Source organism: Vulpes lagopus, chromosome 2 (genome assembly GCF_018345385.1).
Source record: "Vulpes lagopus strain Blue_001 chromosome 2, ASM1834538v1, whole genome shotgun sequence".
Classification (NCBI taxonomy): domain Eukaryota; kingdom Metazoa; phylum Chordata; class Mammalia; order Carnivora; family Canidae; genus Vulpes; species Vulpes lagopus.
Genome location: NC_054825.1, coordinates 64380879 through 64407914, shown reverse-complemented (window position 1 = coordinate 64407914; position 27036 = coordinate 64380879). Strand labels below are relative to the sequence as shown.

The window sequence follows — 27036 nt, the reverse complement described above, 5'->3', positions numbered from 1 at the left end:
TTCTGCTTTTATGTTTTGCCCTCAGTGCTACACCATCACTCTAAATGTGTCATCAGTTTCCCCTATTGACCTCTGGATAGAGTGGTAACGAGAAGGTCAGTTCCAGGACTATGGGTAATAGGAGCCCATGAAACAGGGCCCAAGGCCGACTGTGTCGAGCCTGGGTGAGTAAGGAGCAAGTCTGTGGCACCAGCCCTGAGAGGACTCCCATCACAGCAGTTGGAGGGGTCTAGAGTCTAGTAAGCTGGGCTGCTGTTTAGCCAGTATGTGCAGGGACAGCCATCCCTGTTGTTTAGAGGTGATAACCATTCTGACTGGGCAGGGCCCTTTCCATACCATTTGCTAAGTATTGTGCATATCATCTTGATAAGCAGTCATGAGTCAAGATACACGTAGTACCAGTAAGTCACAACCATTGATCAAAACATAGATGGAAAACAGATGCCAGAGTGGGAGACAAGATAGGTGAGTCAAAGACTACATAAGCAGGCAGGAGTCAGGAGCCACATGAATTAAAAGAGAGAAAGTAGAGAACTGGGTGCCTGGGTGGCTCAGTCGGTTAAGCATCTGCCTTCAGCTCATGATCCTGGAGTTTCAGGATCGAGTCCCCTATCAGGTTCCCTGCTCAGTGGGAGTCTGCTTCTCTCTCTACCCTCACCCCACTTGTGTGCTCTCTCTCTCTCCCATTCTCTCTGTGTCTCTCAAATAAATAAATTAAATCTTTTTTTAAGAGTTTATTTATTTATTCATGAGAGAGAGAAAGAGCGAGAGAGGCAGAGACACAGGCAGAGAGAAAAGCAGGCTCCATTCAGGGAGCCCAACATGGGACTCCATCCTGGGTCTCCAGAATCACAGCCCGGGCTGCTAAACCGGGCTGCTAAACCGCTGAGCCACCAGGGCTGCCCCCCGCTGAGCCTCCAGGGCTGCCCCAAATTAAATCTTTAGAAAAGAAAGAAAGAAAGAAAATAGAGAACCCATAGTGCTAGTCAGGAAGTGAGAAGCTGGGACACCTGGGTGCCTCAGTGGTTGAGCATCTGCCTTCAGCTCTGGGAGTGATCCTGGAGTCTCAGGACCAAATCTTGCATCGGGGTCCCTGTGGGGATCCTGCATCTCCCTCTGTCTATGTTTCTGCCTCTCTCTCTCTCTCTCTCTCTCTGTCTCTCATGAATAAATAAATAAATAATCTTTTTTTTTTTTTTTTAAAAGGGAAGTGAGAAGCCATCAATTCCTGAAGGCAAGGTGAGGGAATGTGACTAGAACCAAGAGGCAGTTAAAAATTAAAAAGACACAGCCACCCACGTGCAAGGCAAGGAGATGGAAGTCAGGAAATAGGAACTCCTCAGAAAACAGAGAATAGAGCCAGACAAAGGGATAAGGCAGCGGCAGGAAGTGGGACCTGCCAAGAGAATTAGAAACCAGGTAGCAGTCTGCACAGAGTCTAAGACTCCCAGGCTAATGAGCTTCTGCTGCAGCCAGGAAGCTTCTTGGCTGCTTCCTGCCCAGGTAGAAACCTATCTCCTTTGGCCAGCCTATACATGGTGGCTCACTACACCTGGCAATGCTGAGCTAGGGCTCTTAGAAGATGCTGCCTCTCTGTATTCAGCAGATCCCAACAAGGATAACAGAGGGAACAAATACCCCAAATAAAAGACTATTCTGAGACCAAGGACAAAAGAGAAATGGCTTGCATGTGTGTGTATTCTTAGAGCTTACGTGTGTGTGTACTAGACATTGTGCAATGCTGTACTCATATCACTTTAAGCATCATCTCCACTTTCTTCTTCTTCTTTCTTTTTTTTAATAATTTTGTCCTGAAATGAGCCTAGCTATTTTTTTTTAAGGTTTTATTTACTTATTCATGAGAGACAGAGAGAGAGGCAGAGACAGGAGAAGCAGGATCAATGCAAGGAGCCCTATACGGGACTCGACCCCGGGACTCCGGGACCACACCCTGAGCTGAAGGCAGATACTCAACCACTGAGCCACCCAGGCGTCCCTCCACCTTCTGAGATAAATACTGTTTTTTGCCTGTTTTACAGAGGAAGGAACAGAGGCTTAGAGAATTTTCACTCACACCTGTAACCATTACACCCAGGAGTGGTTGACTCCAAAGTCCATGCTTTGAGTCTTCTGAACCTGGTGGGAGGCTGATTCTGGTGGGTGGGCACATTATTTTAAAAGGAGACTGTTTTCAAGCAAAATTTGAGCAACTTTTGTGTGGTAAGTCTGGGAAGTTAAGACCAAATAGTCTCAGATACAAACTCTTGATTCTGGTAAGATCTGTTCTTCCTTCCCCTTTCAGCTTATTCCCTTCAGTTGCCCTGTTATACTTTTTTGCCTGAAATTTCTCCTTATCCCACCCCATTCTCTGTACCTTGTCACCTGCAAGTATTTCCCAGAATAGGATAGGAGCCATTTGGTTGTTGAAGGAAGGAAGGAAAAGGAAAGGGAAAGGGAAAGGGAAAGGGAAAGGGAAAGGAAAGGAAAGGAAAGGAAAGGAAAGGAAAGGAAAGGAAAGGAAAAGAAATAGACATGTCTGGGCCATCTTCAAACAGCTAGATTTCAAAACACAGACTGTGTGTTTTGTACACATTCTTGTATGTGCCCACAGGTAGAAAAGAATTAAACATATAGGCACAACTCATGTCTTGTTGGAGGATATGTTGATATGCTGATTTTGTTCTGATTTACTAATTTTAGAAAATGTAGATTTGGCCTTTATGCAGTTTGGTTTTATGATTACTTAAAAACTGTCTTGAAATATTAAAGATTTATAATAAAGAATAATAGCTTTCTCATTTCTCTACTCCTACTTGGGAATAAATCATCGCCACTGTAGTTGAAGCCCAATTCTCCCATCCCACCCCCCACTTCTCCCAGGGTGGTATATGTCCTTTCGATGAGCCATCGTTATGTAGCTTTCCTAGAAATGCAGGTCTTGTGGCACTGTTTTGCCCACTTAAAAACTTTTCACTAGGTTTTTAAGAGTATTTTTTTTTTGTTTACTCTTGTAAAAATTAGTCTTTGGTTTGGACAGGGTTTAATAAATAGGGCTGCTTGTTTTGGCTTTGGCTCCAAGTCTTGGTGTGTAGGCAGGGCCAAAGACTGGGCACTTGGTGTGGTATCTGATTTTCCTCTCTCATACCACATTCTCATACGAATTAGGTAGTGGTAAGAGAAGCAAAGGAAGCTATACGCCTTGTTTTCCTTCATAGGGCCTGTGTCTTTGTGTCACAGAAGAGTTAGTGGAGGGCCCTGCCATTCTTCCTTCTGCTCGGGTCCTTACTGCTATTTTCTGTTTTCCTAACTGACTTAGTGTACATTCCCCCCTAGACTCCAGGAAGCCTTACTGGTCACTTGCTTCATTCCAGCATGTGCATTAGTATCTTATTGCATGTTGAGTGCTTGCCATGGGGCAGACTATGCCAGAGGTGAGGCTGCAGCAGTGCTTTGCAGACTTTCCACTGTGGCATCGCTATCAGGATGAGAGAACAAATGTGAACCCTTGTGGGGCCCTGGCGGGAGCTAAAGCAGGCCAGCCAGCCATGAGCCAGAAATCTGCAGTTTGACCTTAAAAGCTCTGTGAGTGCTGCATTCTTCTCCACAGTATATCTGTATTTTTTTTTTATTAAACAATAGTAACTGGCTCTCCCCCAAATCTTCAAGTCCAAGTTTTGCTCCAGGAAGATGCACTATTTTTTTCTCCTCTGGCTCTGACACTCACTTATTTATGCAACACATGCAATTTGTTTTAACAGGTACTGTTACATAGTATTAACATGTAACTACTTGCCAGGCTAAACTGTACGCTTGGTTGGGGCACAGGATATCATTTGCTTTGTTGGCTGCTATTTTCCCAGCAGTATCTGGAAAGGATGAGCTTTCAGTAGATATTTGTTGAATGAATATACAAACCTGAGCTTGAGAAACCTAAGAACATAAAGAATTACGATGTTGTCCCTATGCTCTGGGAGTTCCTAGTATATATAGTTAGAGAGAAAACCTTACATGTAACAAACATGAAAAGACAGCAAGAGATGAACAACAAAGTGGTGATATAGGCAATGTGAATTTAGGAAAAGGAGCAATATCTGTGGTCTTAGGTGGCCTCGGCAAGTTCCATGCCAGAGAGTAGAGCAGTGCATATAGTGGAATGAGCTCCTCGGCCAATGGGTCACTTCACCTCTCTGAGCTAATTTTCTTCATTTGTGTTTGTTGGATGCCTACTCTGGGTCAAGACTTGTGTTGGAAGCTAGGATTATAATAATGAATAAAACTGAGATAGTCCCCCTCCTCACAGAGATTAGCAAGACAGAGATAAAACAAGCAATGGTAATAAAGTCAAGAGCTTTGATCAAGGTTATGACATGGGGGAAGGAAGTGCCCCAGACCTTGTCTGAACAAGGCCTCCCTGAGGAATTGAAGCTTACATGAGACCAGAAGACAAAGAAGACAGCATTCAACTGAGGAGGGTGGGGGTATCCAGCTCTCTGAGCAGAGTGAGCAACATAAGGCATGATCCGGGGATTGGAAGAGGTCCAGGAGGCTGGAGCCAGGAGGAGATGGGGAGTGTGGTGCAGGATGAGGCTGATGAGGATGACAGGCCAGACTGTGAGTTTGATCTTTATCCTCAAGGCAAGGGGAGGCCACTGGAGAATTTTAAATAATATGGCAGAGTTGTCTAAAAAGATCACTTTGGCCATTTGTATGGAGAATGGATCGGAAGTGGGTAAGACTGGCTGTGGGGGTGCAGAGAAGTTGAGGAGGTGGATTTTGACACATTTAGATAAGGACAGGATTTGGTGTTTGATGGGTGTGGAGGAGACAAGGAAAAGAAGGTGTCAAGGATGGCTCCCTGGTTTCTTGGCACCAACTGGAAATTCCAGAGTAGGAGAGGCTTTTTGGGAGGACACATGATGAGAGTACCCAGAGGTGCCTGAGGCAGCCAAGTAAAGATGTTTGTTTGCCAGTTAGAAATTTCTGGACCTGGCCCTCAGGAGCAAAGTCTAGGACAAATATAATGATTGGGGGGCTTTAACATATGGATCATAGTTAAAACTTTGGAGGTGGTGAGTTCCCCCAGGGAGAATTACAGGGTGAAAAGAGAAGTTCTGAAACAGGACTTTGAGGTGGAGGAAGTGGAATTGCCAAAAGACAGCAAGGTAAAGTGATGAAAGAAAAGCTGTCTGTGTTGCTGGACTGGCTGATTTCTCAGGACTCAGTTGGCTCTGACATTCTGTGGTCCTGCAGAGCTGGGATTTGAGCCAGGTCTCCAAAGCAGAGCACATGGATAGGCCATGAGAATAGAGAAGGGCATTCCGAGGAATATTACTCTAGCAGCCAAAGCCCCAACAAGAAACAGAGGACACACTCAAACTGAATAATTTGAAGGAGTTTAAATAAAGAGGCTATTTACAAAGATGTAGGGTGGGTTTAGAGAATCCAGTAAGGCAGAAATCTGGCACTAGCCACAACAAAGACCCATCACCGCCCCCAGGCCTGAACTCCACTGAAGGGGAGAGCCGCCAAATATAAGGAGCTGCCTAAGAGATGTGGCCTTCTGGACCAACCTTCCTCTCTCCCTGCCCTCCAGTTTCTTGCCAGGGCCTCCTGCTGGCCAAACATAAGCCAGAGAGCAAGAGAGCCCCGATGCAGTATAAATACATTATATTCCTGAGCACAGAGCAAGGTGGAGAGCGGATGTAGAGTGGCAAACAGAAGATACCCAGAACAATTATCTTGAGAAATGGAAATATGTAGGTAAGAGAGTGTATTCGTTTCCCGTTGCTGCTGTTACAAATCCAGTGGCTTAAAACAACAAGGATTTATTGTGTTACAGTTTTGGAGGTTAGAAATCCAAACAGGTTTCACTGGGCTAACATCAAGGTGTTGGCAGGTTTGCACTCCTTTCTGAAAGCTCTAGATGAGAATCCATTTCCTTTTCTTTCCCAGCTTTTAGAGGCGGGTCACATTTCTTGGCTCTCAACCCCTTCCTCTCTCTTTAAAGCCAGCAATCACATCACCCTGACCCTCTGCTTCTGTCATCACATCTCCTCTGGCTCTTATGCTTTCCTCTTTCATCTTTTAAGAGCCCTTGTGATTATATTGGACCCACCCAGATAATCCAGGATAATCTCCCTATTTTAAGATCCTTGATTTAACCCACCTGTTCCCTTTTGCCACGTAAAGTAATATATTCCCAGGTCCTGAGGATTCGCATTTGGACTTTTGTAGGGGGTCATTATTCTGCCGATCTCAGAGAGCCAATGAGCCTTTTTGGCTGGAGTAGAATAACTCCCTGGGAAAGTAATGAAGACAGAAAACAGAAAGTGCAAATTGAAGCCAAATTATGGAAGTTTTGGATGCTAGACTGTCTGAACTTCATTCTGTAGACAAGAGGGAGCCATTGTAAGCTCTTACCCAGAGAAGTGGCTTGTTAGCAGTATAAAGAAAGATGACCCGATTGTGGTGCTCTGGCAGCTTAGAGGGAAGAAGAGAAATCTCTCAAGATGCCATTAGAGTAGTTCAGGCCCAAAGGACAAAGGTCCAAAACAAGAGGGATGGGAAGGGGTGGTGTGAAAAGTTCTGTACATCTCCACAGGAGATGCTAACCAAGTGGCCATGGAAAGAAGAGAGAGAATCTAAGGGTGGTCTCAGTTTTTAAAGTGCACGACTGGTAGATTAATGGTATGATCTAGAAAATCAGGACAGCAAGTCAATTTCACAGGAGGATGTGAAATTAGGAGTATAGTTGTAGAATCCTGACTAGAAATACAAATAGCTCTCAGGTACTACCGATTGTGAAACACGTCAATATTTATGTACCACTAAGGGAAAAAATGTTGCCAGCTAAAATATAATGCATGCTTTCTTTAAAAATAGTTTTCACTTTATTGAAAGAGCAGTTTTAGATTTACACAGACTCTTTTGAAATCTTTTAATTTACATACAACAAATTGCATTTGTTTAAAGTGTATAGTTTGCTAAGTTTTAATGTATGCATACACCTGTGAAACCACTACAATCAAGGTAGTGAATTAATATATGTATAACTCAAAATTTTCTTCATGCCCTGTCATGATCCCTTCCTCTGCCCCTCCCTACTTCTCTTTCTTCCATCCCCATGCAACTACTAATTCGCTTTCTGTCATATAAATTACATTCTCTAGGTGCCTGGGTGGCTCAGTCGGTTAAGCATCTGCCTTTGGTTCGGGTTGTGATCCCAGAATCCTGGAATCAAGTCCCATGTCAGCCTCACTGCTCAGCAGGGAGTCTGCTTCTCCCTCTATCTTCCTGCCCAACCCCGTGCTCACTCTCTCTCATGCATTCTCTCTCAAATAAATAAATAAATAATAAAATCTTTAAAAACATACATTACATTCTCTAGCATTTTAGATAGAGTCATACCATATGTATTCTTTTGGGTCTGGCTTCTTTCATTCAGTATAATTATTTTGATGTTCATCCATGTTGTGTGTTTCAATACTTCATTCCTTTTTACTTCTGAATAGATTCCATTTTATGTATATACCATGATTTGTTTATTCATTTACCCACCAATGATCACTCAGTGTATTCGGAGTGTTTGGCTATTTGAAATTAAGCTTCTATGAATAGATTTTTTAAATTATAGATCACCCTGGGGCATAAAGGGAAAATGCAAGTGAAAAGAATTGGTTAATATTCTTAAAAGTTCTTCACATTTAGAATGTAACTTTTTGAATCACTTTCTGATTCAGTCATTAATGTCTGTTTTTTCCCATGCAGTATCTCCTCTGTGCCAGAGTGGTAATTTTTTTTAAAAGCCTGTAAAAAGAACTAAAAGCCATTAATGCTAGGCTCTTAAGCCCACTCTGTAATTATGTAGAACTAGCTTAATGTGGATCTTCTTTTGGGAGCGTTGGTAAACATGCCTGAGTTGCTACCTCTCTTACTCCCCTCCCCATTAGGCTTTAAAAGAGTGGTCCACCGTTTTTTAAAGTCCCTTGGATTTTTTTTTTCCAAACCCCTGGCACTCACCCTTCTAGTTTTGAAGCTGGTGATTTTGATATTATGACTTTGTAGGCAATGTTGAGTACATCTTGACTGGTGCTGGGCCAACAGTAATCCTAGGATCATCAATTGTAAAACACACCTGAACTTCAGAATGTTAGATGTAGGAAACTGTGTAACTTCAAGTCCGTTAAAAAGGATAGTTCAACCAGTTTATTCGATGAATAAGAGCCTGGCAGATTTAGATCTGTGCCCAGGGTCACATGATAAAGTAGTGGTATCTGAGACCAAAACAAAGTGCCTATGATCTAATTGGTCTCTGACTATAATGGGATGGTTTTGGGGGGAGAGTTTTGTTTATTCATTTTACTGTACTATAGCAATGGAAGCTTGAAAGAAAGCTGGCTAATGGGAAAGAGAGTTGTTATACACGGAAAAGACAGCCAAGTAGAAAACCACAAACGTGAATGTGGTGAGCAGTTGAATTAGTAAGAGAGGGAAGCAACATTCTAATAACCTGTCAGTGGCTCACGTTCAACTGATCTCTTCCCAAACCGTTCTTCCCATTCTTCATTCTTACGTTTTGAATTATTTATTTATTTTTTTAAAAGATTTTATTTGACAGAGAGCAAGCAAGCACAAGCAGAGGAAGAGACAGGCAGCACTGGCAGAGGGAGAGGGAGAAACGGGCTCTCCATGGAGTAGGGATCCTGACTTGGGGCTTGATCCCAGGACACTGGGATCATGACCTGAGCTGAAGGCAGACACTTAACTGGCTGAGCCACCCAGGAGCCCCTTGAATTACTTTACGTAAAAATGCAGTGCTTCTCCGATGATTCTTCTGCTTTAAAAATTTGTGGTGGCTCCCTATCTCCAAGAGAACAAAGCGCAGGTTCCTTGGCAGGGCTTATAGGGAAGGCGCTGCACACATGTCCCTTTCTTGCCTTTAGTTCTTTCCTCGCCCTGTAGCATACCAACCATTCACCAACACACCATCAGACACCTTCTTCTCTTTGTGCCTTTGTTTATGCTGTTCCCTTTTCCTGGAATAACCCTTCCCCACCCACATCTGCCTATGATCTCTTCCTTCAAGGCTCAAAGGGAACCTCTTTTTTAGTTTCCCCTCAAGCCTCCCCCCTTACCTAGTGATTACTTCCTCATATGTTTTTAAACCTATTTTACACTTTACTTTTGTTATAGCATTATCGAGTGGTATTTTCTCTATTTGTGTGTCTCGGTGAGCTGTGCTCTTCTTGAAGAAGGAGTCACATGTCTTGTTTATCTTCGTATTACTGCTTTTAGATGAGTGCCTGGCAAATAGTAGGTATGCAACAAATATTGATTGCCTTGAAAGATCTGATTGAGTTTAGTACCGCCTAAGGAGAAACACAGTCAGCTAAGTACCTTGCTATTTCCTTTTTTTTTTTTTTAAAGATTTATTTATTTATGATAAACATAGAGAGAGAGGGGGGCAGAGACAGAAGCAGGCTCCATGCCGGGAGCCCGACGTGGGACTCAGTCCTGGGACTCCAGGATCGCCTCCTGGGCCAAAGGCAGGCACTAAACCGCTGAGCCACCCAGGGATTCCCACCTTGCTATTTCCTAATTGCAACGTTATCTTTCTAGAGGAGAGATGGAAAATCCTCTGCAAGAAAGATGGGATTGCATAAGAATTTCATTTTGAGCGGAAGTCTAGGAGTGAGGTGGTATGAAGGAAGTAGAACGAACTAGGCAGCATGACTAAGAAAAGGAAAAGGAAAAAAGCATGACTAAGGAAACAAAAAAAGAGGGGCACCTGGGGTTCAGCAATTGAGCATCTGCCTTTGGCCCAGGGTGTGATCCTGGAGACCCAGGATCGAGTCCCACATTGGGCTCCCTGCATGGAGCCTGCTTCTCCCTCTCTCTGCCTGTGTCTCTGCTTCTCCCTCTGCCTGTGTCTCTGCCTCTCTCTCTGTGTCTCTCATGAATAAATAAAATCTTAAAAAAAAAAAAAAAGAATTGGGGCTAGAAAGAAAACAGGAGATGAGGGGGGAAAAAAAGAGAAGAGGAACGTGGAGAGTACATAGTCAGGATTTTAGAATCTTGGATTAATTGCAGGGCGTTAGTGGACAACGCTTTCTCACACAAGACGTTCCAAACTCTCTTTCCTGAATGAACCCCATTTTGTATTCTTCACATCACTCTCTCCCTGAAAAGACACAAATGTGCTTCTTACAGCTGCCTTACAATTAGTTCATTGTTTTTCACTATTTTCTATGGAAAACTGGAGGAGGCAGAGCAGTGTGGTGGAAAGGCACCCACTATGCTGGGAGTCAGGAGACCCTAGCACATCCCAGCTCTGGAGCCTCGGGCAAGGAACTTAGCCACCTTTGCCTAAAAGTTTTATCTGTAAAGTGGCATATTAGAATCTAAGCCCAGGCTTCCTCTCTGGGTTGTTTGTAAAGATCTAAATAGGTGAAAGAATGCATATGCAAACACCTTCTAAGCTGTCAACAGGGTTTTGCTCGCCATTGGAGGTGATCTTACCATTTCGTTGAATTATTCGTCCAATAAGGACTCCATTGGCAGATAGCAGAGCCTGGTCTCCTGTTAATAAGTCCTGGTTGCAGAATAAGATAAAAGTGTTTCTTTCTTTTTGGTAGTATTCTGAGGTCTCAGGAAGCTGGCCTGCTTAAATGTTCGAGACCCATGAGAAGGGCAAATAAGAAGCCATGGCACTCCCTTTTCAAAAAGAGCTGGAGAAATACAAGAACATTGATGAAGATGAGCTGCTTGGCAAACTCTCAGAAGAGGAACTGAAACAGTTGGAAAATGTTCTTGATGACCTAGATCCCAAGGTTAGTGACCTGGAACTGAAGCCGAGTGGTTAATGGTAGTATGGAATAAATGGTGTGGCTTGCTCCTTAAACTATAGTTTAGAAATCCCTTAGCTCCAAATACAAATTCTGTGTCCTTCCCCTGATTGGTTCTGGGTCACTTACTCTGACAAATTCATAAAGAACCTTAGCAGCCACATCTATATAGTATAATATATAATAAGCCACAATTTAACATGGTAAATGTATTTCTCAATTTAATGTCAATGGTAATGATTTACTACCATTAATAATGGTAATGATTAATGATCAATTTAATGTCAGTGGTAAAAGATTTTCCATTGTTTAAGAAAGGCCTGGTCTGACTTAGGAAAGAAGAGGGGGAAGAGGAAAAGGGAAAAAAAAACTTACCAGATTTCTTCTGTGAGGTCATATACTCCACTGGGCACAGAGCCCTTGGGGTAAATTATATTATTCCCATTTCATAAATGAGGGGACATACAGAAGATCTCATACTAGTAAACATCAGAGATGGTATTTAAACCAGGCCTTAGGGACGCCTGGGTGGCTCAGCGGTTGAGGGTCTGCCTTTGGTCCAGGGCGTGATCCTGGAGTCCCGGGATCAAGTCCCACATCGGGCTCCCTGCATGGAGCCTGCTTCTCCCTCTGCCTATGTCTTTGCCTCTCTCTTTTTCTGTCTCTCATGAATAAATGGAAAAAATCTAAAAAATAAATAGGAAGATAAATAAAAAATAAAATAAACTAGGCCTTTAACCCTAAAGACAGATTTTTTCATCTCATTTTTTAAAAAAATGCATAAATAACTTGAAATATTTGGTGATCTCACAACAGATAGATTTGAATTATTATAACAATAATATGTAAATTTAAGTGGAGATTCTAGTATTTTTGTGAATTCTTGAAAAGCAAAGTTTGTTACAGTGTTTGTTTAGCAAGTATTTTCTTTAGCACTGATAGTGTTACCTTAAAATTAGAATCAGAGGCATCCAAAATAGTGATTTTACTATAAATAAAAATCATTTATATTTATATTCTAAAAAGTTTTTATATTTACATTACTAAAAATTATTTATGTGATATTCCAATATGCCAGACACTTTGGATATTTTATCTACTTTTTTTTTAATTCATGAGAGACACTGAAAGAGAGAGGCAGAGACACGGACAGAGGGAGAGCAGGCTCCATATAGGGAGCCCAACGTGGGACTCGATCCCGGGACTCCAGGATCCTGCCCTGGGCAGGCACTCAACCACTGAGCCACCCAGGTGTCCCTATTTTATCCACTTTTTAAAACATTTTTATTTTTGAAACTTAAGGAAGGGATCACTAAAGCTTAAGTAGGTATCCGCATCTACCCTAATATTTGCTTACATGCTTGGATGTTTTCCTAGGAGAAAGGCCAGAAATGGTGGTTCCTCGTTAGTCTCTGTATAGCTGCTTGGGAGCACCTCGGGTGCAGACCTGACCAAACCTAAATGTGATCTATGAGGAAGGAGGCCATGAAGGGTGACTGGCTTTTAGCTACAACATTCTGGAATGCAGCTGCAGAAGGCTCAGAGGCTGCTCTAGCCATCTGTGCTCTGCCTGTGCTCGTTGGGAGCCTTCCTCTCAGCATTGGATGTTAGAGCAAATAGGGCCTCGGAGACATGCCAGAGACCCCAGCTCTCAGTGTACACCTCTGCCTCTGCACAGGTCTCCTTCTCCTTGCCTCCCCAGTATACAGCAGGGCGGGGGTGGGGGCTGAGTAAACAGAATCAGTAAGACAAACACCTTCCTTCCTGCTCACACCTCTGTCTCATCAGAGCGCACTGCTGCCAGCTGGATTCCGACAGAAAGACCAGACCCAGAAAGCAGCCACTGGCCCGTTTGATCGTGAGCACCTCCTCATGTACCTGGAGAAAGAGGCCTTGGAACAGAAAGATAGGGAAGACTTTGTGCCCTTCACTGGAGAAAAGAAAGGTAAGGGGCACAGATGTCACATTCTGGGACGAAGGGTACTCCTCATACCTTGTCATAGGAGAGTCTAGCAAGGTACCTGATCTGAAAGTGGGAAATAAGCCCAGAACTGGATTTGTGGTTAAAAAGAATCATGGCTGGTAGAGATATGTCAGTATACATTTGTCCAAACCTATGGAATGTGGACCACCAAGAGTGGACCCTAATGTAAATTCTGGACTTTGGATAATAGTGAAGTCAGTGTAGGTCCATCAGTTGTAACAAACAGTACCATTCCACTGTAGGATGTTGTTGGGGGAGGGGGTTGTAAGCATGGGATAAGGAGTATATGGGAACTCTCTATACTGTCCTCTATGGTCCTAAAACTCCAAAATAAAATAAATAAATAAATAAATAAATAAATAAAGTTTAATAATAAAAAAATTACAGCAGAATGTATAAGCTAATTAAATGAATACTTAGAGGGTAGCGGCACTCAAATTAGTCCTATGAAAAACATCTTAAGCCCCAAAGAACATTTTGGCAGTGTGAGGTAGTGTCATGCCTGATAGAAGACCCTAGGGATATTGGTGTGTTTCTCTTAGCCTAGGGCTTTACCAGCAGCAGATGTCCCCTCAGGGCCTTTCTATTCCATTTCTGGGATAGCTGTGGCACCAGAACTCTAGCCTAAGATGTTACCCTTAGAGACCAGTGCAGTCAGCCATTCCCTCATCCCGCATTTACCAAGCACCCACTCTGTGCAGAACCATGTGACAGGTGCTGGCACCACAGTCAATAGGACCCTACCGGGATCCCTGGGTGGCGCAGCGGTTTAGCTCCTGCCTTTGGCCCAGGGCGCGATCCTGGAGACCCGGGATCGAATCCCATGTCGGGCTCCCTGCATGGAGCCTGCTTCTCCCTCTGCCTGTGTCTCTGCCTCTCTCTCTCTCTCTCTATCATGAATAAATAAATAAAATCTTAAAAAAAAAAATAGGACCCTACCTTGGCCTCAAGGAGCTTGTGGTTTGGTGAGAGAAGCACTGTGACAGTCCTGGAGAGGCTCTGAGGAGCAAGGGGATGTTCCTCCATGCCAGGACTGAGCTCAGAACCAAGGCAATGAAAAGCCTCCTCCTCAGCTCCCAACCCCGGGCTCCAACAGCCTGTGTGGTTTCCTTAGCTACAGCCAAGGACTCGGGCCCACAGGTACTAATGAATCATCAATAACCTCATGGCAACTACAATCTTTTTAAAATGCAAATCAGAGCATGTCACTTCCGTGATTGAAGTCTCACATCTTCACTGTGGTCCTCAGCACTCGGGAGAGCTCACCTTGCCCACCTGTCTGATCACTGTACCTCTTTCCCTTGCCAAGCCTCAGCCCCACTGTCTGTGTTCAGTTCTCCAAACCTGCCAAATTCTTTTCCTATCCCAACGTCTTTTCATAATCTCTTTCTTCTGACCCACATCCCCATTTTTCACATTCTAAAAGTCTCAGTCTGCTTAAATAGGACCTGGCTTTCCCTGACCCTCTTCTAAAATAGATCCCTTCTTTCTGCCATGACACTCATTTATTGCTTTCAAGGCACTGTGTGCATAATTTTGTTGATTTACTCTGGGTTTTGTGTGTTTCCTACCTTAGATGAGATCTTCACAGTGGGACTGTGTCTCTCTTGCATCCCAGCATAGAAGCTGGCACAGGGGAGGCACTTGATAAATACAGGTTTGAATGAGTGCCATCTGGGAGCTTCTGTATGGGACCACAGGTGGTAGGAGCACCACTCCTCAGTTGGTACGAGTCAAACGCTGCTGCCTTCTCTTCCTTGACATCTGGCTCTCCTCTGAATCATGAACATTTGATGGATCGTGCACCACTAATCACATCAATTTATTAAGAAAGTTAGTGACAAATTGGGCAAATAACTAAGGATTGCCATAGAAATACAGAGCTATTTCTATGGCAGCATAGCTGCTGTCATATTAATTTCATTGTGAAAGAAAAATTACAATGTCAAATCTTCAACAAAATCCCAGTTAACATCCAATATTAGGGTAGTGACAGAATAATAACAGGAAAGCTATCGTTTCTTCTCAGATAGAGGTCTGAGGAGCAGCAGTGGTAAATGATCTCTCGATCCACATTAATCTACAGGTGATTCACAGGGGAGTTAGGAGTCCAGGAGTAGTTTGAGTAGTAAATGGGGATGCGAAAGGGGTGCACAATTGCCCAGTGTAGCTTTGGAGAGGGTCGGAAAGCAACACAGTTGGGCGAAATGAGCAGAGAGCAAGTTTTCCAAACAGAGTGGAGGGAACAGAGTAGAGCCTGCAGGGCCCCTGGAAGGACCATTGGATAACCTGGAAGCAGTGGAGGCTGTCATAAAGGCCTTAGGGGAAGGGTTGTATAACCTCCGTTCTGAAGGCCGTGTGCTCTGGGCCCTTGGGTTCCTGGGCCATGTTTCACTCTCTGCAGTAGCTTTATCCATTTAGAACTTGTTTGGATGCCCCCTCCCCACCTGGAATGGATGTGCGGCGGCAGTTGTCCTAAATTCTGACAGCTGTGGGCCACCTATGCACATGGTGTTTAGGGTAATCCTAAACATTACCAGGAGGGAGGAATGTAGAAGCCTCTTTGACTCTAGAGCCAATATAATCTGAGCCACAAAGAAAATGCTTCAGGCTGCAGATCCTATGAAAAATAAGTCCAGGCTGAACCCCAGTATCTGAAATGTTATTGATTGGTTATTTTCTTCTTTCATTTTCTATCTTCTGGCCATTCTCCTTGTATTTTGCATCATTCTCCAGTGTATTTTCCTTCTTTCTGGGAAATGTGGCAGCTTTTGTGATGCTGAGGCAGGAAGCAGGCTGATGGTCAGTGGTGGAGACCTTGTGGCCAGGATACCCCAGACTGCCCACAAGCAGTGGTGTCTCTCTAGGGTGCCCAGCTCTGCCTGGTCCCTGATTACATATCCAGCCATTTGAAGATCTGGTCAACTATCAGGAAGTCTGCAGCCCTGCAACCAAGGACATCTCTTGGAGAGGAATTCTAAAGGAGAATTACTGACTTTGGATTTGACTCTTACCATTCCAATGGTAATGAAGAAAGGGCTGGCTAGCCAGAGAGACCTGGAAACAGTGTTGGTCTCCATTGGCTGAAGCTGGAGCCAGCTCTCTGTTCTACCCAAGGTGACAAAGAAGGGAAGGCAGAGGAAGGGCAAGTATTTAGGGAATTCCAAAGATCAAATTGGAGGAGACCAATTTCAAAGATTATGCCAAGAAGTGAGAGCAGCTCCAGAGAGGAAATCAAGAGTTAAAAGCTGGAAGGAATTGGAAAAGAGTATAAGTAGGTCTGCAGTATTGCTATGGCAGCTCTGGAGTGTCCTGGGTTTCCCCTATGAGTCATTGCATCTGTGGGATGTGGGTGCGTTGACCTGGCTAAAAATTAAGAGCAAATAACATGCCATCCTCTCAGCAATGTAATCTTTAGTTCAGAGGTTGGGGCTGAGGAGGTAGGGCATAGATATCAGCATATTCAGAAGTGATTTAGGGGCAAAATAAATGGAATCTGACTGACAGGATGAGGCTGGAGATGATGGCAGGGTATGCACATATGGGAAGCACAGAGCACATTGCTGCTCACAGACCTCCACAATTTCTAAGCATGTCAATCCTGATTTCTTCTTTTAAATCTGACTTCCTTTGGTATGCTCTAGAGAGGTAGCTGTGTCCACAGGTTACTACACTACTCCAAGTGATCCCAGATATAGCATCCCAGTGGTCTACAGTCTCAATCTAAGGGGAAAAACTCTGGGAGAGCACTAGTTTGTCCCTCAGGAACCCCTGGGGCTGTTTGAATGATCTCCCTCCAATATTTATAGGGTCTGAGGCAAGAACACAAATAGAAGCCCATGTGCCATCTTTTATAAGTATTTAAAAGCTAATGAACTGGTAAAATATGTTCTGTCCTCCTACAGATAGACCTAGAAGCCCAGGGTTCTTGGGCTTCCAAAAGTTCCATGCTAGCAAATGGGTCTGTCCTATATCCTAGGGCTTTACACATATTTGACACCCAGCCTACATATCTGAGCTTCATCATATAAACCCACAAATGACCTCCCCTTGGCCTGGGGGTGCCCACTCCGGCAGTGTGACATGCCTTCAGGAGGATGAACATGGGGTAGGGAGTCATGTAGGCCCTAGAAGCAAGTTCAGAGTTCTTTGAGCAGAGTTCTTTGAGCATGGTCTTAGATGCCTGGAACATAGCCTAGCAGGTGGCCTGGTTTCTGGATAGGAATGTCCCTTTGGCCCCATGACTCCTCCCTTGACATGGAGAGGAGAGAGATTGCAGGAGAGGAGGACCAGAGTGAGCCCTGTAAAGTGTGGGGCACATGGCAGGACCTCTCTTGCCCGGGTCTAAGGGCGATTGATGGTAGAGAGGTAGAAACCACCATTTCCTTCTCTGTTTAAGAACTGTAGTCTCCTCAGATCTCAGCTCTGCAGAACACAGGATTCCTCTTCTGACGCTCTTTCCCTCCAATAGTGGATTACCGATACTGCCATCATTCCAGCAATGAAGGAATCCCAGTTGGGTTTGCCATGGCTTAAGATTCGCCTCTTAGTGTCCAGAGATGCGTGGTCTGGTCAGTCCTTTTACCCTACCCTGGTCAGCAGTACACAAATAGTTTTTGTTTTCCTTTTGATTTAAAGGGAGAGTCTTCATCCCCAAAGAAAAGCCCGTAGAAACTCATAAAGAAGAAAAAGTGACCCTTGATCCAGAACTGGAAGAAGCTTTGGCCAGTGCCTCTGACACCGAACTCTACGATCTTGCAGGTTAGTCCTCAGTTCTTGGGGTGCCTGGGTGGCTCAGTCGGTTAATTGTCTGCCTTTGGCTCCAATCATGATACCAGGATTCTGGGATGGAGTCCCACATGGTTAGGCTTCTTGCTTAGCAGGGGTTGGGGTCTGCTGCTCTCTCTCCCTCTGCCACTCCACTCCCCCTGTTTATACTCTCTCACAAGTGCTTTCTCTCTCTCAAGTAAATAAATAAAATCTTAAAAAAATAGTCCTCAGCTCTGGGAAACTTTCCTGTCTGGCTCTGTGACCTCTAGGCACACACTGGCATGCATGGCAGCAGCCGTTGAGTTTCTCAGTAACTACTGCTAAATACTGCAATACCAGATTGACTTCAGCTATTACGTAGCTATAAGACTTGATGCAAGTGACTTCATCTCTCTGAGCAAATCTTATTTTGCTGTGTCTCAGCTGTAAAATGTAAATTCTTATCTTAGCTATAAAATGCCCCAATAATACCCATCCTACAAAATACAAGAGTTTGTGAAACCAAAGAGAAGAAATCTAAAGGAGTGTTGAGAACTTAAGCAATGAAATAATAGCCCTTACTCTAAGGAACTTTCGCATTTGGCATTTTATCACATTTTATCATCAGAAAGTATCCATGAACTTCTTGCTCTTCCTCACAGTCACAATTCCATTTTGATTGCCACTAAGAGGTCTGTCAGCCTAGCCATGGAGCAGGAGTGACTTACCATTGCATCCACACAGTAATTAAAGCCATTCAACCCAATCTCTCCTCTTTTTCTAGTTTTCTTAACAATAGCAACAAAATAATATTTGATGGTGTGATTTGAATTGGTTATATATAGATGGACAAAACATAAATGGGTAGTCAAGATGGGGGTAGATTAGGGGCCAGCAAACTGTATCTTGCCTCCTGTTTCTGTAAATAAACTTTTATTGGAACAGAGCAACAATAACCAAAGAATATGTCATGAAAGTAATAAGTTTCTCACCCTAATCAAGTCCTCTCCCATTTCTACTCTATCCTACAAGAAAGGTTCCATGAATATACCAGCATATTTGTGCATTAATGGAATGTGGTTTTTTTTCCAAGTGGAATGTAAATTTGGATTATTAGAGTTATTAGATCACTACAGAATAAAGGTGCTTTAAAAAAGAAGCACATATTGGGGTGTCTGGGTGGCACAGTTGGTTAAGCATCCAACTCTGGGTTTCAGTTCAGGTCCTGATCACAGGGTTGTGAAATCGAGCCCCGTGTCGGGTTCGGCCTCAGTATGGAGTCCATTTGGGATTCTCTTTCCCTCTCCCTCTGTCCCTCCCATTTGTGCGTTCGTTTGCTTGCTTTCCTTCTTTCTTTCTTTCTTTCTTTCTTTCTTTCTTTCTTTCTTTCTTTCTTTCTTTCTTTCTGTTAAAAATAGATAAATCTTAAAAATTTTTAAATAAAAAAATAATAAAAAAACAGTCCACAAGCTTTAGCAAGAATTCTTACATCTTCATTTCACTGAAACACATTTGTAATAATAATTAACCCTCCCTCCCAGGAGAACCATCTATACCTTATTCTATTAGCATGTCTGTCATCTCAGCTACATCTTCATTCCTTCTGTAATGATATCAGTGTTCAGTTCTAAGTTCATGTGTTTGAATCTCTCTCATAAATCACTGCAAGAGGGGTACCTGGGTGGCTCAGTGGTTGAGCATCTGTCTTTGGCTCAGGTCATGATTCCAGGGTTTTGGAATCAAGTCCTGCATCAGGCTCCCCAGAGGGAGCCTGCTTCTCCCTCTGCCTGTGTCTCTGCCTCTCTCTCTCTCTCTCTCTGTGTGTGTGTGTGTGTGTGTCTCATGAATAAATAAATAAAATCTTTAAAAGAAAGAAGAAGAAAGAAAGAAAGAAGAGAAAGAGAAAGAAAGAAAAGAAAGAAGAAATCACTGCAGGAATTGAGGCACCTGTGTCACACAGTTAAGCCGGTGCTTTGCAGTGGCCTTCTGTTGCTATGGAGGGATCCTGTTATGGTTACTGTTCCTCTCAAGGGTTGTGTCCTGGTTTCTACTGGAATTGCCCAAGGGGAGAATGCAGGGCTGCATCACTCCCAGGAAATGCTTAAGAAAGAAGAAAGGGAAAAACACCAATCATTTGGAAGAATCTAGATTCTGAAATTCATACAATAAAACCAGAGGAATAAATGAGATAGAAAACTGTCTTGTTCATCTCTATTTAACCTCACTGCCTCATCGGGTGCTCCTTCAGAACTCAGGAGAGGGGAAGCCCATCAGGGAGTGGGTGACAGTATCTTCTCTAGGATGGTATTTTCTGGAAGATCAAGAGCAGCCCCATGAGCGGATGGGCGGGCAGCCAGTGAGGTTTAAATAAGAAAGAGTGCCACTGCCCCTCGGATGTTATAATGGCAGGTAGACAACAGAAAGTCATCAAGGGAGTAGCAGCTGACCTCCAAGACAGCACTTCCTCAAGCAACTATAACTCAGCATGGCCACCAGTTCTGCTGGTCTAGAGACTCGATCTTGTAGTGCACATAAAAGATGTCAATTTGGGGCTGACCCACTAGCCAGATTCATAGGAAACAGATAAAACAAGAATTACAACTTGGCAATGGGAGCCAAATTATAATTAGAAGTTGCTTAGTGGATATGGGGCCAAAACAAAATGCATTTGGATGATCTCAATGGCTTGGGTTTATCAAATAGGATGTCTTCTCCCTCGGCAGTTCCAGAGACATAGTGACAAATTCTTATATTTAATGAGAATTTGTAAAGTGCTTAGAACAGTGTCTGGCACATAAGTCATTTGACCCTTGTAACACTTAAAGTATAATTATTATTCATCCCTACCTTACAGATGATGAAACATGCTCAGAGGCATTTAGTAACTTCCCAAGTCACACAGGTAGTATGTGGCAGAACCAGGATTCCAACTCTGGCTGATGGCTCCTGAGTGCCACTCTTAACCCAGAGCTTTTGGCTCTAAACATTTGCCCTTTATTGGGCTGTTGTTGGCTGCCTCCCTGCTCCTGATGTGTAGATTACAGTACAACTGATGAGGAGCTCTGAGATACTCTTCTGCCTCCTGTTGACAGATTACCTGTCCTGGGATCCTCCTCCAGATGGCCAATCTCATCCGTATAATTTCATTAGTAAAGGGGGCAGTTGCCTTTCAGCCTGCGTAGAGCTCATTCTGGCCCAGTGCTGTTTCTTGCATCCTTTGCTGCCTCCTGGTGCAAGCTCCCCGTAATACAGGAGATGCAAAATCTCAGTATGCTTATCTGACCCTTTATTGCTGTTATCTCTCTCCCCCCCCCCCCCATCCTAGGATGTTCTCAACTGGGGAGGACAACTCCTATTGGTACTGAGAGATTGAAGTGGCTTTCATTGAAAGAGGCCCATGATCTTTCTGTTATTTGCTGTAGTCTGTATAATGTTAGATCTTAAAGTATCCTTAGCCTCAGTCCCACCCTCACATTTTACAGATGAGAAAACAGAAATGTTGAGTCTACTTAACTAGGAGGCCCAAGCAAGTTTTCAGTAATTTGGGGACATAACTGGATCATTGCCATGCAGATCCTAAATGATTCTACCTGTATAGCCACAGAAAGACATGTGAAGATTACTGATGGCAATGGAAAAGGATTGGGAAGGAATTTTTTAAAATATGTAAGCTCATTTAACACTATATGTGTCCCACACACTGTGCAAGCCTAGGAGGTGCTGGAGGCTTACTTTATGATATGAAGAATTGATCTTCAAGGGGCAAATTAACATTGTGGCATCCTAACATGCCTTCCTAAACTTAATATATATTTACTGATTATCTTTGTTTCTAGCTGTTCTTGGAGTACACAATTTACTCAACAATCCAAAGTTTGATGAAGAAGTGGCCAGCACTAAAGGTGGCAAAGTACCCGTGAGAAGTAAGTTGGTGTGGAGTCTGTGGTTTGTGCAACTTGGGAGCTCCAGGTGTTGTTGATAGGAGGGAGGCCTGTTGACTGGCTGCCTGTTGAATCCAGATTTCCATCTTGCAGGCTGTGTGGGCAGATTCTATCACTTCACCAAGGATCAATCACTGGGCTTTGAGCAGTCAAACCAGAAAAGGGAAGCCAATAATCAAAGTTCTGTTTTGCAGCATAATGTACCAGTAGTCCGTGTGTTTTGCCCAGAACATACTTTTTGGTAGATCTGTTAAAAGTATGAAATTGCTGATTAAAAGGTTGACATAGCATAGATTCCAGAGTTTCATGTTCCTAACGATATTTTTTAATCAACTATAATATTTTTGATAAGTTCCCTTTGAGTGTCTATTTTGTCTCAATAATGGATGCAGGTCATTAGAATTTGAATACCCACTTCCCCCAGACAGTGCGAAAGACACACTGGCATGGACTTACTGGCCCAGAAAGTGAGAGGCCACAATTCTCTGTATCAGCATTTCTTGGAGAAGTGTACAGTTTATTAGACTCTCTCACTGACTCATTCATTAGTCATCTACTAAATACCTACTGTGTGTCATGAATGTTCTAGGCTTAGGTACAAAGATTAAAAAAGGTCTCTGCCCAAAGGAACTTATCTGTCCATGGTCAGGACTTACCAATAATCAGGTAATTTTGCTACAGTGTGATCCAGGAGCTGTAAAAACTTACAGAAGATCACAGCTTTTATTAGAATAATTATATTTTATTCTCTTTGAAGGAGTCTGAGCAGGTGCTTTCTAGTCTGAGCAGCATATTTACAAACTATCACTTATGCTGGGCTATTTATTCAGGCAATAAGCAATGTTAATTTTAAATTTTTTCTTTCTGGCTTCATTATGGGTGCAGATGAAAAATGTTTATACTTTTTAACTTCAGTATCAAAGGGTAAGGGGCAAACTGGGTGGCTCAGCAGTTTAGCGCCGCCTTCAGTCCAGGGCCTGGTCCTGGAGACCTGGGATCGAGTCCTGCGTCGGGCTCCCTGCATGGAGCCTGCTTCTCCCTCTGCCTGTGTTTCTACCTCTCTCTCTCTCTCTATGTCTCTCATGAATAAATAAATACAATCTTAAAGAAAAAAAAGGGTAACATTCTGACAGCATGTGTGTTATTAAAAGTCTGATGTATTGTCTCCTGAGCTTTTATGCATACACAGATCATTAACTTTTTTTAAGACTGTTTTTTAAGGGAAATTTTAGGTACATAGCAAAATTGAACAGAAGGCACAAAGATTTCCCATAAACTCCCTGCCCCCAATCTGTACATCACCTCTCCCATTATGAACACCCCCCCACCAGAGTGGTACATGTATTAGTTAACTTGATGAACCTACATTGACACAGCATTATCACCCAAAGTCCATTGTTTATATTGGTGCTCACTCTTGAGGTTGTATGTTCTATGGGTTTGGATGGATATATACTGACATGCATCCGCCATTATAGTATCATGCAGAATAGTTTTACTATCCTAAAAATCCTCTCTGCTCACCTATTCATCTTTCAAATCTTCCCCTAGCTCCTGATGACCGCTGATCTTTTCATTGTCTCCATAGTTTTGTCTTTTCCAGATTGTCATATAGTTGGAATCATACAGCATGTAACCTTTTCAGATTGGCTTCTTTCACTTAGTAATATACATTTAAGTTTCCTCCATGCCTTTTCAGACTTGATAGCTCATTTCTTTTTAGCACTGAATGATATCCTATTATAAGGATGTATTTATCCATTTACTTGCTGAAGGATATCATGGTTGCTTCCAAGTTTCGGCAATTATGAATAAGGCTTCTATAAACATCCATGTGTGGATATTTTTGTGTGGGTATAAGCTTTCAATTCCTTTGGGGAAATATCAAGGAACATGATTGCTGGATCTTATAATAACAGTGTGTTTAGTTTTGTAAGAAACTACCAAACTGTCATCCAAAGTGGCTGTAACATTTTGCATTCTCTCCAGCAAAGAATGAGAGTTTCTATTGCTCCACTTCTAGCTAGCATTTGTTTTTGTCAAATCAGATTGTAGTTATTCTGATAAGCGTGTAGTAGTTTCTCATTATTTCAATTTGCATTTCCCCAATGACATGACATATTATGTGGAGCATCTTTTCATATGCTTCCGTGCCATCTGCATATCTTCTCTTATCAGGTGCCAGTTAAGGTCTTTGGCCCAATTTTTAATCAGGTTGTTGTCCTATTGTTGAGTTTTAAGAGTTCTTTGTATATTTTGGATAACTATCTTTTATTAGAGATGTATTTTACAAATATCTTTTTTCAGAATAAAAAAATTTAATTTTGATGAAGTCCAGTTCTTTCTTTCATGGACCATACCTTTAGTGTTGTATCTAAAAAGTTGTTGCTAAACCCTAGGTTTACCTAGGGTTTCTCCTATATTATCTTCTAGGAGTTTTATAGTTTAGCATTTTACATTTAGATGATACATTCTGAGTTAATTTTTGTAAAGGGTATAAGTTCTCCGTCTAGATTCTTTTTTTTTTTTTTTTTTGCATGTGGTTGACCAGTTGTTCTCACACCATTTTTTTAAAGACTATCTCTTCCCCCATTGCATTGCCTTTGCTCTTTTATCAAAAATGAGTTGACCATATTGATGTGGATCTTTTTCTGGGCTCTCTATTCTGTTCCATTGATCTATTTGTCTAGTCTTTCACCACTACCATACTGTCTTGATTACTGTAACTTTATAGTAAATCTTAAAGTCTGATAGTATCAGTCCTCTAACTTTGTTTTTTGTTTTCAGTATTGTGTTGGTTATTCTGGGTCTTTTGCCTTTTCATATAAACCTTAAAATTAGTTTATTAGTACATACAAAATAACTTGCTGGGATTTTCACTGGGATCGCATTGAATCTATAGCTCAAGTTGAGAAGAACTGACATCTTGACAATATTGAGTCTCTCTCAATATCCCTCCATTTAGTTCTTTTTTATTTCTTTCAATAAAGTTTGATAGTTTTCCTCATACAGATCTTGTACATATGTTATATCTATACATATTTCATTTTTCATTAGCTTTTTTTCGAATTGTGGTTCTCTTATCAGCACACGTAGGTTTGCCTCATTCTTTTACTGAAAAGGTAGCATCTTATTATGTAATTATGCTGTAAGTAATTTAACCATTTTCACATTGATGGACATCTTGTTTATCACTCTTTGCTGTCACAAGTAATACATCAGTGAATGTTCCTAAATATGTCTTTATGTAGTCATGCTATTTTTCTATAGATTAGACTTTTAGATACATAATTACTGAGTCATTTTACATTTTGATAGGTAAGGCCAAATTACTCCCCCAAAAAGTTTGCATCAGTTTATGTTCTCATCAACATGAGATGTGTTTTACTCCACATTGTTGCCAGCTCTACATGTTATCTCTTTTTACACTTTTTTGGCTAGCCAAAAGGTATTTTATTTTTTAATTTCACAGTTTAATTACTTTTTATATTTTTGGTTGATGGGCAGAGATTCTTCTGGTCATATTATTTGTTGATTTTTAATTGGGTTGTCTACTGATTTGTAGGAGCTCTGTGTATATTGGGATATTAACACTATGTTTGTTAAATATATTCCTGAAACATTTTCTGATAACTGTTTTTGAGAATTGTTCCATCTTTGCCTTTCTATCCCTTTCTCTCTCCATCCTCTTATCAAAATCAAAGATCTAAAATAGAAATCAGAGAAGGGTGAGGTATGGTTAAGAGGCCAGAGGGGGCACCTACCTGACTCAGTCGGTAGAGCATATGCTCTTGATCTCAAGGTCATGAGTTTGAACCCCACATTGGGCACGGGGTCTATTTTAAAAGAATAAATAAATAAAATTTTTTTTTTAAAAAAGAGTCCAGAGGAATAGTATGGTTTGGGAAATGAAAAGACTTTCTTTTTTTGCATCTCAAATCCAGTGGTTTGATTATTATAGTTTGAAAGTGGTCCATATACAGCAGCAATAACTGCCTGTGGATTTTGGGAGTGGAGGTTGCTATAGGGCCTACTGCACTTTTGGTTCCATGTAGCATCAGCTACTGAGACTTCTCATTGGAGTTGAGAAACATCAGTCTTTGAAACTGTAACTCAGAACCCATACCATTCCCATGCTTGCTTAGTTGAGAATAAACTTTACTATCATTGATATTAGAGTATAATTGGAATCAGAGCATGGGAAGGAAGGGTCGTTTTGGGGGAAGTCACTTCCGATTTTGAGAGGAGAGCCCTTACATTTTCTTTTTAAAATTAAAATTTGTGTGTTAGATGTGGTCAAAGGTGAGAAGGTCAAGCCAATATTTGAAGAACCACCCAATCCTACCAATGTGGAAGTAAGCCTGCAGCAGATGAAAGCCAATGATCCCGGCCTGCAAGAAGTCAACCTCAACAATATCAAGGTATTTCATTATGATAATCAGTCGCTTGATGTATCATGAGGTTAGAAAATTTAATAGCATTGACTGCCTGCTTTCATGCCTGTTTCCAATCCCTGTAGTCACTGATGTTGAGACAAGGTATCCTATTCAAAGAAGAAATTTTTAAAAATTGATTTCTGGAATTCTTCAAAAGCAATCATACTATTTATGTTAAATGTAGAATATTGGTTATTTAGTGCTGGGTAATAAAATACCCTGAAACTTCGAGACTTAAAACAACAAATAGTTTTTGAGTGTCAGGAATCAGCACCTAGCTGGGTAGTTGTGGCTCAGGATCTCAGGTGATCACGGCTGTAATAAAGCTGTCATCAAGGTCTGCAATCATCTGAAGGCTTGAGTGGGGCAGAAGGGTCCACTTTCAAGATGGCACACTCATGTGGCTATTGGCAGGAGACCTCAATTTCTCACCACATGGGCGTCTCCATAGGGCTGTTTCAGTGTCCTGGCATCATGACAGCATGCTTCCCCCAGAGCGAGTGGTTGAAGAGAAAAAGAAAGAGCAAGCAGGAAGCCACAGTGCCTTTTATGGCTTATTCTCTGAAGTCACACATTGTCACTTCTGCTTTATTCTATTTGGTAATTAGTCGTGTTACTCTCAAAGGGATGGGAAAGAAGGATGTGTGTGTGCATGAGAGAGAGAGAGAACATTGCCCGGTATCTATTTTGTTACTTCTTTTTGGGCCAACATCTGCCATTTAAAAATAATAACTGGGCTTGTACTGAGTACTCACTGTGTGCCATGTCCTTTGCTAAATAATTGGAATTCATTACAGTAGCCCCCTATTATTGTAGTTTTATTTTCCATGGTTTCAGTTACCCTCAGTCTGCCACAGTGTAGAAGTGGGTGATCCTGACATACTGTCAGAAGATCAGTAGTAGCCTAACCCTATATCACAATGCTTATGCCATTCACCTCACCTTACCTCACTACAAAGGCATTTTATCATCTCACATCAATACAAGAAGAAAGGTGAGTATAGCTGTATTTTGAAAGAGAAAGAGAGACATCCATATAACTTTTATTATAATATAGTTACTATTATTCTATTACTAGTTAC

At 42.2% G+C, this 27036-nt stretch overlaps 1 protein-coding gene across 1 annotated transcript in view; it reads left to right on the top strand.

The window, feature by feature from the left end:
- Nucleotides 1-27036, top strand: part of TMOD2 (tropomodulin 2) — a 58204-nt gene that overhangs the window by 3259 nt on the left and 27909 nt on the right. Inside the window, exons 2-6 of the mRNA XM_041745368.1 lie at nucleotides 10635-10829; nucleotides 12633-12789; nucleotides 17467-17589; nucleotides 21414-21500; nucleotides 25809-25939. Of these exons, the coding sequence (XP_041601302.1) occupies nucleotides 10704-10829; nucleotides 12633-12789; nucleotides 17467-17589; nucleotides 21414-21500; nucleotides 25809-25939 (624 nt within the window). The 5' untranslated portion in view covers nucleotides 10635-10703. The remainder of the gene's footprint in view (nucleotides 1-10634; nucleotides 10830-12632; nucleotides 12790-17466; nucleotides 17590-21413; nucleotides 21501-25808; nucleotides 25940-27036) is intronic.